Here is an 18,681-nt window from a genome sequence, read left to right on the forward strand (position 1 = left end):
CTGCTTGGCACTTTGGGCAAGTGTCTTCTACCTTAGCCCTGAGTCGACCAAAACCTGGTAGTGGATTTGGTAGGTGGAAACCGAAAGGATTTCATGTATGCAATTTTTTTGACTGAACTCTTTCAAAGCAGTGCTCCAGCATGGCTGCAGTCCAGAGACTGAAACGTGTAAAAGGTTAGTGACATTGCTGATAGCTGGCCCTTTAGATTTTCTTTTATCACATTCCTAGCTAATAAATCTTAATTCCTTCCAGGCTCATAATTCCTTCAACGTCTTTGAGAATAAAAAGGAACTGAATTCTGTTGCATAGATAACTGTTTCCTGTAATTGAACCTAAGCAAAGGATTTCAATGGTCATGGTAGCAATAGCCGTGATGCAAGATATGAAAACAAGACTCCTGCAGTTCTGTGATAAAAATCTGCTTTGCCATTTCTAATAAACTTCAGAGAGCTAACCAATTTATTGGTTACTTACCAGTCAATTGCATTTTAGTACCAAATTTTTATCCTAACTAAAACAGAATGGAGTTGGTCAAAAAGTGATAAATACTATCTCTGGAGAGGAATATGCAACCCTATTTGCACCATTAAATGTTGGTAAATTCATACCATAAAGTTGAGTGTAAAAAAGACCATATCTAGGTCGAAGTATGGCAGATAATGGCAGCCAGAAGGGAATACTGAAGTTTATGTAAAGTCAGCTTCTATTAGGCACTTTCAAATATTTACAGGTTGGAAAAATAATGTAGAAGACAAGTGCTGGTGCTGTCGCCACATTAAAAAGCGCTGAGGCTGGCACCGCATTAAAAAGCACTGGGGCTGGTTAAAAGCACTCAGTACACTCTATAAAGTGGCTGGCATTAGGAAGGGTGTCTAGCTGTAGAAATCAAGTAAAAACAAGCTGTGAAACCTATGATGTACCTTCTGGGCTTGCCAGCTCCTCTCAATCTGACCAACCCATGCCAGCAAGAAAAACGGATGTTGAATGATGATGAGGATTATTACAGTTTACTATTTCTACTAGACAGTTGGTCTCTTGCAAGTTAGTCATTTTCTGTAGCAGAAGCAGTTGCAGCATGTTTGGTAGAAAAATAGTGGTTGAATTATTTGGTAGTTACTGTAATCTAATCTTAGAAACCATGGGCAAATGTATGGTGAAGGGAATAATTATACATAGAAAAATGGAGTGTGCAACTTGGTATTGTTCCTTGTTGAGAAATATAGAAAGTTTTGAATTGCATGGTTAGAAGTGTCTGAAAAGTGTTTTTGGTTACAGAGTTTGTTATGGAGTCAGTACTTGAATAAATTAAAATGGAGACGAATAATGCTTCATTTTGAAGAATATTCAGTGAGATTCTGAAATCTTCTGTATGGGTTTACATTAATTATTAAACAGAATGTGCAAAAATGTATTAAAAGCTACAAGTAAAAATATTTGATAATGCAAATGTATAAGGATCTAAAGTTACTATAAGATAGTTTGGATTTGACCTGATGCCACTGCTGCTGGTTTAAAATTTGACCCCATAGGTGTAGGAGTGGCTGTATGGTAAGTAGCTTGCTTACCAACCACATGGTTCCGGGTTCAGTCCCATTGTGTGGCACCTTGGGCAAGTATCTTCTACTGTAGCCTCGGGCCGACCAAAGCCTTGTGAGTTGATTTGGTATGTGTGTGTGTGTCTGTGTCTGTGTTTGTCCCCCCCGACATCGCTTGACAACCGATGCTGGTGTGTTTATGTCCCCGTAACTTAGCAGTTCAGCAAAAAGAGACCAATAGAATAAGTACTAGGCTTACAAAGAATAAGTCCTGGGGTTGATTTGCTCGACTAAAAGGTGGTGCTCCAGCATGGCTGCAGTCAAATGACTGAAACAAGTAAAAGAGTAGATGTAGAATTCTAGGAGATATATTACTTGAGAGACAATTATAAAAACATTTTGTCAAAGAAACCGTTCTGTTTTGTATTTACTGATTTAGACTTTTGAGAGGACCCATACAAATTTAAAGTTGTTACACTAATGGTGTTAAGCAGTCTGTATCCACATTGAATTTAGTGATGCTTTACAGGTTGATATGATTTGACTTTGAACTTAGTCCACTCTACCTGAGCTTAGTTTTTGGGTCCATCTTTAACCCTTTAGCATTCAGATTACTGTTAAATGTAATGCTTATATTATTCACGTAATCTTGAATTAATCAAGTATTAATCTTGTAGCTTTGAGATTTCAATGATGTGATTGTTTATTTTTAGAATGACATTGTATGGTCAACGTGAGAGGCTCAGCCTGTTCATTTGGAACACAAAACTAGTAGAATATTTGGGCCGGATATGGCTTGTTTAAATGCTAAAGGGTTAAGAAATTTGAGATGAGATGACTTTGTAGATTTCCTGTCCTGGATATTTAGAATGTAGAAAAAAACCCAACAAAATCTGTGGTTAAATTAGGTTTGTTGTGGTGCAGTCTTTATTCAGTTTTTGAAATAATTCATTTGCTTTTCTCACCAACTCCATTATTTAATTTTTTTTTTTACAGCTCCTGCATTGTTTGACATCATTGTTCTTACCAAATATCTATCTTTAAACACCTGTTACTTTGAAGTATCATGTTTTTTAAAAATATTTTTGAATATGCTCATATTCTATATTGATTTCAGTCATCAGTTGCAAATCTAAATAACTGCAAAGTGTTAATTTATGTTTCATTAGTAATCCTAGAAATCACGAACAAACTGTTAAAACAACTGACACAACACATCACTCATATTCATTTTCATAATGATTTAACCCGATACGAAACAATAGTTTGTGTCTTTACTGCAGTTAAAGGAAGTAATAATAATAATGGTTTCAAATTTTGGTACAAGGCCAGCGAGTTTGGGTGGGGGGAATGAGTCGATTCCATCAACCTCCAGTACTCAACTGGTACTTATTTTATCAACTGGCCTTTGTAGGGTTTTCGAGCGAGATCATTGCCAGTGCCCCTGGACTGGCTCTTGTGTGGGTGGCACATAAAAGACACCATTTCGAGCGTGGCCGTTTTCATGCGGGTGACACGTAAAAGCACCCACTACACTCTGAGTGGTTGGCGTTAGGAAGGGCATCCAGCTGTAGAAACTCTGCCAAATTAGATTGGAGCCTGGTGTTGCCATCCGGTTTCACCAGTCCTCAATCAAATCGTCCAACCCATGCTAGCATGGAAAGCGGACGTTAAACGATGATGATGATGAAAGGATGAAAGGCAAAGTTGACCTCGATGGAATTTGAACTCAGAACGTAGCAACAGATGAAATACCATTAAGCATTTCGCCCAGCATTCTAACGATAATAATAATAATATAATAATCCTTAATATTTTTGGCACAAGCACAGCAATATTGAGGGGAGGTGTTTGTTGATTATATTCACCCAGGTATTTTATTTTATCAACCCTGAAACAAAGTAAAATTGACCTCATTGGCATTTGAACTTGGAACATAAAGAGTCAGAAGAAATGTTGCTAAGTATTTTGTCTGACATGCTAACATTTCTGCTGACTTGAATAAAGTGGTAGGATGGATTTGATTGGTGGGATTAATGTATTTCTTCAACTTTTGCTGATTGTTAGGAAAGAAATGCTGGTTATTTAGAACAGTAAGACACATAGTATGGTGTGTGACTGACAGCAGCTGAGTAGTTTTGTTTTGCACTAGTCTAAAGTTGTTTCAGTGATCCAATGAGCTATGGCATTCACTCATAAGATAAATACCTCTATTAAATAAAAAAAAAAAAAAGTGGGAGGTTGGGGTGGGGTGGGCAGTAATAAATGTTGGTTGGCAAAATCTCAGGTCATCAAGCCATTGCTGAGTCCTCAATCGCCGCCATTGTGATGGGGTTTCATTGACAATGAGCTTTCAACAATCAAGGTCTTTCATTGCAGTCCATAGAAGTTAGCACCTGATGAATGTCATGATCCAGCCCCTCAGTATGTTATTGCAGGTCTTCCTTGCTCCCCCATGTGTTGGTTTCCATAGCAGCACTTGGTGATTTAATCCATCTTTTTCTTCTGTCTTCAGTTGGTTGATTGTGCTTTTCATGATACGCTTGTTGCTTCTCTGAGCAGTTAGGTGTGTAGTTCATCTTGGTGTTTCGTGAACTTTGTAAAAGTCCGACATTGTGTTCCGTGAAGAGGTAGGCTTTCTACAGTTTCTGAAGAACTCAACTTTTGTTATTTTGGGAGATACTTTTATCACAAGGAAACCATTTTTTCTAGTGTTGTTCAAGTCATACTAATTCTGGTTTACATATCTTTCTTGGTATATCTCACAACAGAATCTAAATAATTATTTTAGCACACATAATCTGTAATTCCCAAATGTGCTTGTGCAAAAAGCCATTCTTTTAGCAGCTCATAATCTTACAAGCATGCACTTACAAAAATGACATGGAATACTTCCTCATACCATTCTTCAGATACATCTGCTCCAGCCTCATGTCAGCCATCTTGAACCTCTGCTCCAGTAACATACACTCTAAAGTAGTTCCTCTCAAATTCACCAGCTTTCTTAACAAATACAGCATCAGATACAAATACAGCATCTCTACAACTTAAACTTACCAGGGATTACCCAGCAGAATTCACTCAACATGTAAAACGCAGGAACTAAAGCAAAATGGCTTTCAGAAATACCATGTGGACCTACAGTTACTACATTTGATCAACACAAATAATAAGCACTAATGTACATACAGTATGTTAAATCAATGAATTATGTCTGTTTACTCTCTCGATTTTTTTTTTTTTTTTAAATCTTATAGAAATATAAACACAAAATAGCACACTTAGAATTGGCAGTTCACATACATCTTATGCCCACAGCTGATCTGTATAATGAGACAAAAATATTAAGAATGGAAGATTACCTGGACATGTATGAAACACATCTTATTACCTTAGTAAATTCTCCCTCCACCCACAATTCTTGCAACTGCATGTACAGTCACTCCCGAACACTTATACATATCGACACCACCACTGTATGTATGCTAATCTTTCGGCTTTGTCTAGAGAAACACAAAAGGCAGATTCATGGAAAAATAGCAGCAGCAACAGCAGTTTTATCCTCATCAGTCTCAAGAATCATGTTAGGATGTACTCGAACAATAAATGTAGTGCTCCAGCCATTATCATCTTGCTTGAGTCTACTGTGGTCACTTCCTGGCATGTAACAACAGATTGGTAACTAGAGAAGATGCAACCTGCCAATTTATCATACTGCACTCCATATGATAAACCCTTGCTTGTCAGAATGTGGTCTCCAACTAAGCTAAAGTATTGCTTAGTGTGTCAATCTTAGTTGTTTGATGAAACTACTTTTGTGTTAGAGATCTGCTCGGTCAGGTTTCATTTGGGAGCTTTGTACCACAACAGTATTCTATTTCACTTCATTATTCCAGTTACTCTTTGGCTTATTGATTGTTATATTATCTATGTGCATATTGTGGTGCAATATCCTGATTAAACTAATCTTATCTTTTATTTATTATTAAGTATAACAAATTTTAAATTCTAGCAGTAGGATATCATTCGATATAGTATCATGAGAATGATGGTACTCACCACTAAGCATTGTTATTAAAATTGGTAACTGTACTAGTTCTAGTACTGCTGATTGCTGTTTAATTAGCTAATGTAATTCTACATTAAACTTAATAAATGATAAAACCTGTTGAAATGGATCAAGGTTGAATTAAAATTTGGGATAATAATCTGAAGCCAACATCATTGATTTCAGTGGTTTATGCTGTTTGAGGTCAGGTCAGCATTATCAGTTCATTTAGTGCTTAAAGAGTTAAGTAGTAAACACTAAAGAGGTGTGATCTAATATTGAAAATGAATGGCTAGCTGTACATTTGTTCAATAAGTGCCATAAGCTTGAGATTAAAGATAATTGTATGAGCTTGTTTGAAACATTAACGGTAATTGTTGGCAGTGGGGGTATAAAGGATAGGAGTGAGTAAGCAGTGTTGCCAGGATAATCTTCTTAATCCATGCTACTTTGACAGGCTAAAATATTATTGCTTATAAAATGTCACTTTGGAGAACTCCCTATGTGAACCCTCCTACCATCTAATTTAGCTAATGTCTTTTAACAACAGTATTTTTCTTTTATGTTTTGGTGGCCATCTCCATTGATTGATTTTTTTCAGCCATGTTGATGGCTTCTATTCTTTATGGAATATGTTAGAGTGCAGGATAATCAATAAAATACGTTTATTTTTTATTATATTGAATGTAAAAAAAAAACTTTTTTATTGATTTCTTTAAGCACAATACCACAAAATTTTGAAAGGAAGAAGACTAGAAAGTGTATGTGCAGGGAAGAATTGGTTTGGTTTTACTGACCGTTAGATTCCAATTGCCAGAATCTAGACTTTGATCTACAGTGCTTATGGTTTATTTTAAAACCTATGTCAATTCTAAATCTCTTATAGCTTTCTGTATGGTCTTGTTTTATTTTTATTTAGATTTTTCAAGTTTCCTATTGTTGACCAGCAAATTATTCATGGTTACTATCTTAAAGTCAGAAATAACTATTTTAAATTTATGGTCTTCCATGTACCGTGACATTCATCATTTACTGTCTGTTTTCCATGCTGGCATGGGTTGGATAGTTTGATAGGTCCAGTGTTGGCGTTGGCATGTTTTCTATGACCGGATGCCCTTCTTAATGCCAACCACCTTACATTGTGTTGGGTGCTTTTTCCACACATCTGGTACCACTAAGGTTGTCGAGTAAGTTGAATGAATGACAAAAAGAATTTTAAAAAATTCAGTTACTGTTTAAATCCCTTAAACAAATTCTTCATGAAAGTTTTTAACTATTAGGCATAATTTCTTTGAACTTGTTTTAAGAAGAAGAAAAATTTAAAGCACAGAAGGATGTTTAATGAGGATTTGATTGCAGGCTTCTTTTCTTCTCAAAGCAGTTCATAACTAGATATTTCAAGAAATTTGGTTCTAATTGTAGAATTTTAAATCTTAGAGTGAACTAAAATCAAAATGCTTGAAGTGGGGGAGGCAAGATCCACAAAAGCAGAAAATGGGTTGTACTTAGTGCAGATATTGGGTGGTGTTTTCTTGATTGAGCAGAAGACCAGGGTCAAAAGCATTCCAACTATGATCATCTTGTTTTTTTATTTTTTTTATTTGGTACTATATTATCTAATGTGCCTGGAATTTAGCTGCTGTTTCTCACAGGTCAAGCTATTATGCAGAGACACCCTCGTTTGGCTTGTAATATTCATATAAAATTGCTGTAGCAGCTAAAGTCAGTTGTAAGATAGTGCTCCTATATAAAATAGGAGCAACATGGTGGAAGTAATTTGGGAGAGTTGGTGTAGATGTCAGGAAAATATGTGTAGTATTAGTAATTTCAATGAAGGACAAATTTTCTCTTAACCTGTTGATTCAGTCTATGTACAGCCTTCCTAAAACCAATCAAATATTTCCTGATGAACAGCATGCTGCTTTTAGTCTTGTACTTCAACATTATATTTCTTCCCAGGTTTACTTTGATGCCAAAATTGGTTCAGAATCAGAAAGAATTACAATAATCACATTTGGTATTTTCACCATTATTCATATGGGTGGTTAAAAAGCTTGCTTTGTAACCATGTGGTTTCAAATTCAGTACCATTGTGTGTGACACTTTGGGCAAGTGTCTTCTGTTGCCCTGGGCCAACCAATGCCTAGTGAGAGTTTTGTAGATGGAATCTGTTTTGAACCTTGTTGGATGTATTTGTGTGTTTTTGTGGTTCATCCCCCTCTACTGCCTGACAGCCAGTGTTGGTTTAAGACCCCATAACTTAGTTTGGCAGTACTGGGGTCAATTTGTTCAACTAAAAACCTTTCAAGGCAGTGCCCCAGCATGGCCACAGTTCAGTGACTGAAACAAGTAAGAGATAACTGTTAACTTCTAAGGTTCTTCGTTTATTGTATCCTCATAATTACATCATCTCTTTCCTTGTTAACATAGACCGAGGTGCATAAGCTAGAATCCTTCTCCTCGTCTGAAACTCGTATTCATGCCAGCAGCAACAGCTGCATTTGTATCCTGTTCAGGCTGTGACTCAGTCTTTCACATTTTGATGTCTGTCCTTCGTATCGGTTAATTTCTGTGTTTGCTTATCGTGACTGCAGCACCAGGAACATTTCTCAAGCATTGAAGGATGCATTTGACATTAAGAATATTCTTTTATCAATATCGTCGTCCTGGTCATTGTAAAAGATTTCTTCAATTACTTTTATGGTACAGTAGTGCCTTATTGAATGACATCCACTTGAAATAAATAAATAAATATAAGACTGGTTGCTACTCATAATTACTAGACTACAACTGATAACATAGTCATTAGTTTTCATTCTTTACAGCTAGTATTTTAGCCCCAGGAAATACACTTCACTTTGCTTGTTAAGAAAATTTGAAGGGTTTATTTTAAGAAATATATATATTTTTTCTTTACATGAAGGTCATTCACTTATGAAAAACAATTGGTCCAGTATTACAGAATACCTAAATCAGACATTGTTAGCGTTGTAAAATGGTATTAGAAATTAAAACCTTGCTGAAACATTCTTTACTGAACTTATATATATATATATATATATATATATATCGTTTTCATAATCGGTCATAATGTCTTACGTTTAAGATGATTCCCATGCTTTCCCTGATGAGAAGGTTACAATTTTAATATCAAAGATCCCTATGGATCACACAGGTTGTAATCCTTTGAAACATATGTAGGAATAAAGTATGCAATTATAACATGCGTTTTCTCCAATCCTTAAATTCTTAAATATACTCAAATACCCAAAATTTCAAGGAGTTCCTGCCTTAAAAACAGGAGCTAACCACTGTTATTTTGTGTTCTTTGCTACATTGGTTTCTATTAACCCATTTATTCTATCAGAAGAATTTTTATTCATTAAGATAGAAGAAATACACATAATTATATATATATATATATATTTATATTTATTGTGTTGACATTAGTTGATGCAAGTTGATTCATAAAAAAAAAATGTTTTTGCTCTAGTTAATGAAATGTTAATTAGTGAGCTATTAGTAATAGTATTCTGTTTGTTTGTAAAATTTAATAATCCAGTAACTAATAAGTCCTTGTGGAGTGTGCAATGATTATGATATTGAGAATTAGTGACATTTTCATAAATTAAGGTATAAAGTGGCTTATATATTTTGAATCTGTACCATTGTCTCACGAAACAATTCTATCACAATACATTTCTGTGTTGACACTGAGAGTATAATCCACCAACTTGTTCCTATAGAAAATTGGCTGTTTTATCATCATCATCACTATCCTCTGGGCATCACTCTCAAGTCTTTGGACTCATAGTTACTCAGTTTTCATAGTATGTAGGTGACTGAAGTCACAAAATTCTCCCTTAAGTCAGATGCCAGTCCATTGCAGGGCCACTCATTTACAGCTGAGTGGATTGGACCAACATGAAATGAAGTGTTTTGCTCAAGAACACTGCACTGCTCAGTCAAAGAATGAAAACCATGATCTTGATGTTGTGAGTTCATCACACTAACCACAATACTTTGTATTAAAATTTTGCTTTCGTAATTGTAAATTACAAATTTTCTTAAATCATTTTCAGGTGGTGGGGTGGCCATATCAAGCAGTTTGGAGTTTAATTCTTCCTTGTAGTATTTCTCTTTTGGGCTATCCTTTGGAGATGATATCACAAGGCTAAACCCAAATAGCATTGTGTTTTATCTATTTGTTTGACAATTTTGGGAAAATCTTTTTATTTCTTTAATTTTTCTTGAGTTCATAAACAGATTTATACATACATATACTTACACAAAAAATACAAACAAGCAATTCGTGAAAAAATAAGGTGTGTCTGTGTGTTTCACTGTTCAATTCACTCGCGGACATGAAAGACAATTGGTATATGTGTATGACTGTATGTTACTGAGAACTGAAAGCAAATAAAAAAATAAAAACTTACAGAAATTGCTGAGCAAATAGATAAAACAGAACAATCTTTACTTTCAGTTTTGTTCCACCATCTGTTTTGTTTTCCCAATTTCTGCCCAAGTCAACATTGTTCTTCATTCTGCAGGAGTCACCAGCAGTCCTGGGCTGATGTAATTCACTATGCTATTAAAGTACAATGTCTGAAACTAGTAAAAGGAAAGAAGAAAAATGAATGTTAAGAGTTGTTAAAAAAAAAACAAATTTCATTTCCTGTTCAGGAGAGTGAATGCCAGAATAAGTTTTTTCATGTATTAAGTTTTTCTCCCTCACTCTCTTTAAAACTTTTCTTTACACCTGTGTGTGTGTGTTTGTCATAGTATAACATATATTTCTGTAGCAATTGTTCAGTGACCTGGTCAGCTTTAGTGAAACAGATCTTTGTAGTTTATAACCAATTGAATGTATAGGAGCATTCTACTATCCCAGTACCTTAAATATGCTTAAATCTTGTTTGTACTGTGTATGTACAAAAGCCACACAGTCGTTGGTTGTGTGGAAGGTTGCATAAGAGATGAGAAAGAATGATTTAGTTGTTTGGTAAGTTTAAATTCCTTGGAATTTATTAGAAGTGTTTTGTAAATCAACACCGATTGTCTCATGAGATTGAAAATCTATACTCTTATTTTAGAGTATATGCTGTTTGTCTACATTTATATGACAGAGATAGATTTAAAATGTGTTGCAGTCTAATGTATTTGTGGTTAGACATGTACTTTAACCCTTTAGTGTTCAGATCAATCTGTCAAATGTGATGCTTATTTGTTCACGTTATTTTGAATTATTCAGGTTCAGGAGGGGTGACCACAATATTTACTCCTAGCTTTCATTTTTTACATACAGCTTTGAAATTTTGTCAGTGGTTGCTTATATACCAGTGGATTATAGTTATGTAATTTTAGCTGATCTTGTTGATTAAATTTGACTTTTATGGGCAGGTAAATTTAATTAACATGTGTAAAAGCAATAACATTATGGATAAACACTGAAATTTGATGATGTACAAAGTATAAATAAAAACAGTGATTTGTCTTTGGACAAATCATATTGATATTTATGAATCCTCGTCGGATGAGGAAGATTTTGATAACGAAAGTGATAAAAAATGGAAGTGATGAAAATGATATTGAAAACCTTATGGCAATATGGTTGAAGATTACATCAACCATAATTCCCAATTTCACAGAAAGGACTAGTTCACAATACAGTCTACCTCATGATGCTCAAACATTGGACTATTTATTTTTATTTTTACTGAAAAGTTTTTTTTTTAACTGTCATGGAGGAAACAAATATGCTCAACACATAATTTCTATTCGTGGAAGACCCAATCCACTATGGCAGCCAACTGATACTGCAGAAATGCAAACTTCTTTTACTCTAAACATTAGGTTTGGTATGAAGCAGCTTCCTCAGCTGTGGAACTATTGTGACATTTTGGCATCCAGATATTGTTTGACATAATCCATGTATTCTAGGAATGTATGAAACATTTTGGTGCTGCCTATTTGGCATCACTGATTTTCCACTGGCTTTTGACAACAGATGTTTCAATGTTTTCCTCAATTTCTCTGTCTCTCTCTCTATCTTCCTATCTGTGAGAGCAATTATGTTTTTATGTATGTGTAATGCCTGTCTCTCTTCCCTCTCTCTCCCTATTTCTGTATGTGTATATGTCTCCATATGTTTGTCTCCAGTGTCAAAATGTACTGTCAGCCAAAACACAATGTTCGGTCATCCATGCCAGATTGTGAGCATCCAAACAGCTGCACCCTCCCAGGTCATTCCATACTCTTGGTGTGCTTGCAGTAATCTTTTCACTTCAGTTTTTGTCCTTCATCTGCTGAGCGAAAGTCATTATGAAGTCTGTGATGCTTATGTGTGGTAGGTGAATAGTCATGTTTGGTGTTGGAAGATTTGTTTGGTACAACAATTAGTGTTTGCAGTACCACATAATTTATAAATGTATGAAGTTGGGGGTTGGTGAGTTATGTCCTTGGTGTGTGAGAAAATGTGACTGTAATGTCTATAGTCAGTGTGTGACATTCAACAATTCTTTTTCTTTTTTTTATTATTTTTAATTCAACTAATGTCAATGTACCAAAATTTTTTAGGTGTCTCACAAAGAATTTTTAGTTATATTTTCACTCCCCCTCTGTTTAAATTTGGCAGTGATATTGTATATATTTAGAGCAGTTGTCATTAACATTTTCCTTGATAATCATAACAATTTACTGTATAAGAATGTCATTTTATTTTCTAAATGTTTCAGAACTGAACTAGAAATCCAAAAATCATGTCTGGTGAAGATCAAATAGAGGTAAGTAATCTGTTTTACTACTGTTTGTTATTGAATTCTTTCATTATTGAATATAACCTCCTTAACAAGTCAAATCTTTATTCTAATTCTTTATTAAATTGTCAGTTGTTTAATGGTAGTTTTCTTCAGTAATTTCATTAATTAATGCTACATTTTAGCAGATCTTTCATCATTCTGCTCTTGGTTTCTGCTGAGACATTAGTGACAAAAAGGTTACAGATTCTGTTATTGAGGTTATAAAGGCTGAGCATAGCAATTTAGGAATATCTTGATTTTTAAAAGTTGCCAGATGTTTTGTCTACAAAGTTTATAAGGAGTCAGGGACTGAAGATGGAAATGTATCAACAGTATCAAAGCATAAAATGCATTCTAAGCACTCTGAACTCATCAGAACACTTGAATTTATCCAGCAAGTTCAACAGACCATTGATTACAATCCCAGAAAGTCCATGAAGTCAATTGCAAAAGATCTCCATGTGTCAGAAGGAACAGTCAGAAATGTCCACAAAGACATCAGTTATGTCTTATATGATGAGGAAAGGTCAATTTGTCAGAAAAAGTAAAAGAAAACCACTACATCAGATCTAAAAGACTCTTAAACAAACTGAAAAATCTGCACTATCACACATGGCTCTAGTAACACAGGATGGATGAAACTTTTCATGATCACATAATCCCTAACATTTGGCCTCCTAATTCCCCAGATCTCAATCCATTGGACTACTATATGTGGAGCATTGAGCATTGTTGAGAGAGAGGTCAATGAACGTGCTCGTAACACCAAAGATTCTATGAAAGCTGCCATAGTCAGAGTAATGTCCAAAATGAACCAGGACCACTTGATTCGAGCATGGAGATGATTTAGAAGCAGTTGTTGAAGCTGAAGGTGGCTTTATTGGATAACATTATAGTAAAGAAGGTTTATTTTTATCCTCGTAGCATTTTTTGTTATAGCTGTTTTTTTATGAACATAAATCTGTCCTCAAATATCTTATGCACACTGTATAGCTGACCAAATCATTAAGATTTCAGCCTTCAAGCTAATTAAGAAACTTGCCAGTTCACATAACTATAAATACCTAAATGAAGGAGTTCAGTCAATGACTATAAGCAGTAGTCACCTGTATGATTGATAACTTTTAACTTGCTGTGCTGGGTTCACATTCACCCAGGATACTACAGTTGGCAGCAAGAAAACCTGAATTTTGCATTCAACAGAATTGCTAAGCATTAACATTACCCACAGTCAACCTTTTCTGATAACCAACCAGTTCTTTAGTATTTTCCACATTCACATTATGTAGCCTGGGGTTCAAACTTCTGCTAAAAATATTTGTGTATCATTGTTGAAACTAGGATTTTACATTTGTGCGATTTTTAAAACAATTTTAAAACCATCTTGACTATAGATATTAAAATATCTGTTCAATGTATTTTCTATTTTCAGTGTCCACTATGTATGGATCCTCTGGAAATAGATGATAAAAATTTCTTCCCTTGTACATGTGGTTATCAGGTAAGTAAACTTTGCTTTTTGGGTTATTTTATAGAGAAGATAATAAATGAAGGGAGAAGTATGATAGAATAATTCAGAAATCTCACCAGTTTAAATTTTCATTAAGTAAATGATTTTGTTGTCTGTTCCAACAATTTTAGATTACCCCACCTCCCTTCTGTGAATATAGATGAATATACAGTATGTAGAGTGATTCAACTTTACTTTTTTTTCTCTCATTCATTTAATAGTGAACATTAATCTAGTCTAAAATGTCCAAGTCAGTAACTGCTGTGTTTGTTGTGCTGTATTTGAAAGCAACTTAAAGTCGAAGTATATATCAAAGTTCATTGAATATGTTATCACTGGCACAGATAGTAGGTTTCAAGGCCCCATTGCTGTTAGGGGTCAGTTGAATATCAGTACTAGAGGTAAGGTCAATGTCACCAAGTAACTATCTCAAGGAGCTAGTAACAACACATGGTAAAGAAATTGATAAAAGATTGGTCACTATCAAAATCTACTTAAGTGAGTGTATTTTTTTTTCTATGCAATAAGGCAACGTAACTAGAGAATCAAGATGCATTTGTTTCTATAACCTCTGTATTGTACTCCTGGTGTAAGTAACTGTAGGGAAGACATGTGACTTGGGAGCCACACCCCCGCTATCCTCTCAACATGTAAATGTTCAAATTTCTAAAAGTCTTACTTATGTAGAAAAACGCATGGAACATAAAGAGTAAAAGTCATCATTATTTAATGTCAGCATTTCCTTGCTTCAGATGAAATTTATTGAATCAGATTTTCTATGGCAGGATGCCCTTCTTGTCATCAACTCTCACCTGTTTCCAAGCAAGGTGATATTTCCCCATGGCCAGACCTCTTTTTCACAGGAGACTGGACATGATCAACATTCATTTGTATGATGGTGATGCTCATTACAACCATCGTGTGATGGTTAGACAAGGGGACACACACACAACAGGCTTTTCTCAGTTTCTGTTTACCAGATTCACTCACAAGGCTTTGGTCACCCCATGGCTATAGTAGAAGACACTTGCCCAAGGTACTCCACAGTGAGACTGAACCAAAGATCATATGGTTGGGAAGCAAGCTTCTCAATCACACAGCCACACCTGTAAAACAGAAAAAGAAACTTAGTCCAATTAGTGTTTTTTTTTTTTATGTGCATTTGTCACTGATCAGTTAACCTTTTTCCTTTTACTTGTATATTTTGTCAGAGACATCTAAGAAATAAGTATCTAAAATGATTATCAAACAATATTGCACAGTTTTGATTTATTTCTTTCGAAACATTTAATGATGTTAATACTAACTATATTTTGGATTTGAATTTTTGTGCTGAGGTCGATGATCATGCTTTGAGCAAGTGAGACATTGACATCACATATCAAGACAAGTGGCGAAACATGTTAAGCTGTGACCTTTTGTGCATCAACTTATTTCACTCCCACACCTTTTTAGCCTCTTGTTGAGCTATTCAGCTGTTGTTACAACTTTCTGCCATCAACTACATACGATAACATTGTTCCATTACCTCAACAATGTGTTGCTACTGCACACTGTGGTCTACAAGGAAACAGAACAGTCCATTCCGTAGAAAAGTTATTTTTTAGTCACTAACTAGTACAATGATGTGTGAATTTGACCTAAAATCTAATCTTGAGTCAGCTCTTAAATATTATTATAAGCTTTCAGTAAAGTATGTTACAGGAGTGCTATTCAGAAGCACAACTTTCTGAAGGCAATTTGCCAAACTTACTATGAACCAGTTTGTATGTGTTGACTTCTGAGTTTTGAGACAAAGAAACTTTATTTGTATGATTAATTTATTTTTGGAACAACTTAAAGCTATAGGCTAACTTAGCATGCAGAAGGAAGTTGTCAGAACCATTTAGATCACTGGTCTCTGCACTTTCCCATGACCTTATGATCTAGCTTGGAGATAGACCATTATTACTATTCCAGCATAGAATTAATTTACTTGGTTGTGTAATCATCTTTAGACTATCACATCAACTATTGATGGACTAGATGTTAGAAACATCTATTTGATTCACCATCATTGTTTGGTAGTAGAGCTGGTCATATCTGCTTAAGCACATCTCTGGCATGGACAATTTATTTGATTAGCATTTCATGAGTGGCTATCCTGTCTTCATTGGGAGGCATGTTCTGATAAGGTTTTAAAAATGTTTTAATCTTGATTAAAATGTAGTACAGAAATTTGGTAACTACACTGTTAGGATCAAGTGACTTACTGCCAATTGGTTCAGTGGTTATCGACATGAAATTTGCCAGGTCTACTGTCATTTGGTACACCTACGCAGTTGTTTCAATTCTTTACAACCAGGATCACCTTAACTTATGCTTTCTGTGTAATCAGTTTAAAGACGTTTTAGGCTTTAAGGTAAATACGAGATGACTGGAAAAATTGCCTTTCGTGATAATAAAGGATGAGCACTTTCATTAACAAAAGTAACATTGGCACTATACGTCTATCAGGCTTCTGAGAGAAAGGTGGTGAGGGCACAACATACTAACTCTAGCAGTGCTTGAACTTATGACCTTAGTCAGCCTCCACCTTAGCTTCAAGGCTTATTACCAAAATGGAAATTATTCTATAAATATAGAACCTGTAAACTACGAAACGCAGATGGACCCAAAGAAGACCTGGAGTAGGGAGTGCATGTCATTGAGGTTTGCAAACCTAACTGATTGATTGGTTAAAGCGTTAATGAATTGGCTAATAATAATAATAATAAGTGAAATAGAACCAGTGCATATGTTTATTATTGGCATAATGACCCACCCAAGATACAGCGAAATTATTCTAATTTTCATATCCAGTATTCTAAATTATTTTTCTATATTTCTTTATTCACATTTAGATATTTATCTCAGATTTCCTACTATGATTTTGCTTAATCACAGTTTCCCAGTGTGACTTGTACTTAATCCTGTTGTTTCATTTATTAGTAATTTAACTTCTTTTGTATCTTTTATACTTTTGCACACACCAGAATTCTTTGTTCATTGTACTCATAAATATATCTCTTGGCATTCAACCATTATGTCTATGTATTTGGTTATGTCAAAGCTATTTCTGGTTGACTTGGCTGGCTAGCTGACTTGTTATTGCTGCTAGTGTTGTAGTGGTGGTTGTTGTTGTTAATGAGGATTCTAACTAGTAGCTGCTTACAACAGCTAACTGCATGTCTTGCATGCCATTACAGTAGGGGACTTTTAAGAAACATTTTTGTTGTTTTTTGTTTTTAAACTAGGAAAACAAATTTTGTCATATGAATGGCTTAACTACAAATGTCTTGTAACTTTACACATCATTCTTACTACATGTTATTCGAGAAGACATAGCAGGTGCAAATATTGATTTCTTAAGTTGCGAGGCCTTAGGTTTATATAGGCAGAAATAAGATCAGGACATTCATCCTGTTGTCAAGGGCATTAGTAACAACATAAGATGAAGTTGAGTAGTTGTAGATGTAAGTCAAAATGGATCACATTTGGCTTGCTGGTTATTTAGCTTTACTCCAAGACACCCACAAATTGCTATAAATATTGAATATGAACCAAATAATTTTTTTTTATTTCTTTTTCCCCCTCTGATAATATAAATTAAATGAGTTTCTAAACTTCTCTACTCCTATTATTGAGTTCTTAGTATTTAATCAAAGTTTTTACTTTTAACATCAGTTAATGCACTTACTTAAGCCCTTTGACCTTCAAAAAAAGCTGCTGGCCTTGTGCCAAAATTTTGAAACTGATACAATAGTAACTTAATGTGCAGGTATGGTGGCTTAATAAGTTCACTTTCAAGCTACAGGGTTTTCAACTCATTCCCACTGTGTGCCACTCTGGACATGTGCCTTCTACTGTCGCCCATGGTCAACCAGTGCTTTGTGGATGTACTTGGTAGATAAAAACTGCCTGCAAGCGTATTTTTCTCTCTCAATGCTTGACAACTGGTGTTAGTTTGTTTATATCCTCATAACTTAGTGGTTCAATAAGAGATGACTCATAAAGTGCCAGGTTTAAAATATGTACTGAAGTTGATCAACAAAACTCTTCAAGGTTGCCCCAGTATAACCACAGTCCATAACAAACCACTAAAAGAACAAAGCAAATATAACAGATTTCAAGACAGCCATTATTTTTAAAATAAGATTTTAAAAATTTGCTGATGGATTGTAGGTATCTCTTCTATTCTTTTACCTGTTTCAGCCATTGGACTGTGGCCATGCTGGAGCTCTACACAGAAAAGTTTTTAGTGGTACAAATTGATCTCCAGTTCTTTTTTTTTTAAGCCTGGTACTTATTCTGTCAGTCTCTATTGTTGAACCCACTAAATTACAGTTAAACAAATGGATACCAGTTGTCAGGCAGTGAAGGGGTAGAACACACACACACAAGTTTTCCAAATTCACTCTCAGAGCATTGTTTAGCCTGGGGTTATAGTAGATGCTTACCCAAGGTGCCATGCAGCAGGCCTGAATCTGAAACTATGGTTGCAAAGCAAGCTTCTTAAAATTGCACAGCTAAGCCTGCATTTAAAAAGAAAGAAAAAAAAAAAAGCAAAAGACAAAAGTGCACTCACTTAGGCAGTTTGAACCTGCAACGCTCGGATTACTCTCTAACTCATAAGTCTGACGCTCTTTCAACTGAGCAATTTTAGTGGTAGAACTAGAATAACTGAAACTGTAGTCAACATGGTCGAGAAAGAATGGTTTAGTGTTAGTTAGGACATTACAGAGAGAGAGAGAGAGAGAGAGAGAGAG

The 18,681-nt window shown here is 35.0% G+C and overlaps 1 protein-coding gene across 5 annotated transcripts in view; it reads left to right on the forward strand.

The window, feature by feature from the left end:
* The window catches only part of LOC106880921 (putative uncharacterized protein DDB_G0271606), a 78,185-nt gene that overhangs the window by 32,524 nt on the left and 26,980 nt on the right, over positions 1–18,681 (forward strand). For all 5 annotated transcript variants that reach the window (XM_052971491.1, XM_052971488.1, XM_052971492.1 and 2 more), the window contains 2 exons: positions 12,322–12,369; positions 13,817–13,885. In XM_052971491.1, coding sequence (XP_052827451.1) covers positions 12,346–12,369; positions 13,817–13,885 — 93 coding nt within the window. In that variant the 5' untranslated portion in view covers positions 12,322–12,345. The remainder of the gene's footprint in view (positions 1–12,321; positions 12,370–13,816; positions 13,886–18,681) is intronic.

This window comes from Octopus bimaculoides, chromosome 11 (assembly GCF_001194135.2).
Source record: "Octopus bimaculoides isolate UCB-OBI-ISO-001 chromosome 11, ASM119413v2, whole genome shotgun sequence".
NCBI classification, from domain to species: domain Eukaryota; kingdom Metazoa; phylum Mollusca; class Cephalopoda; order Octopoda; family Octopodidae; genus Octopus; species Octopus bimaculoides.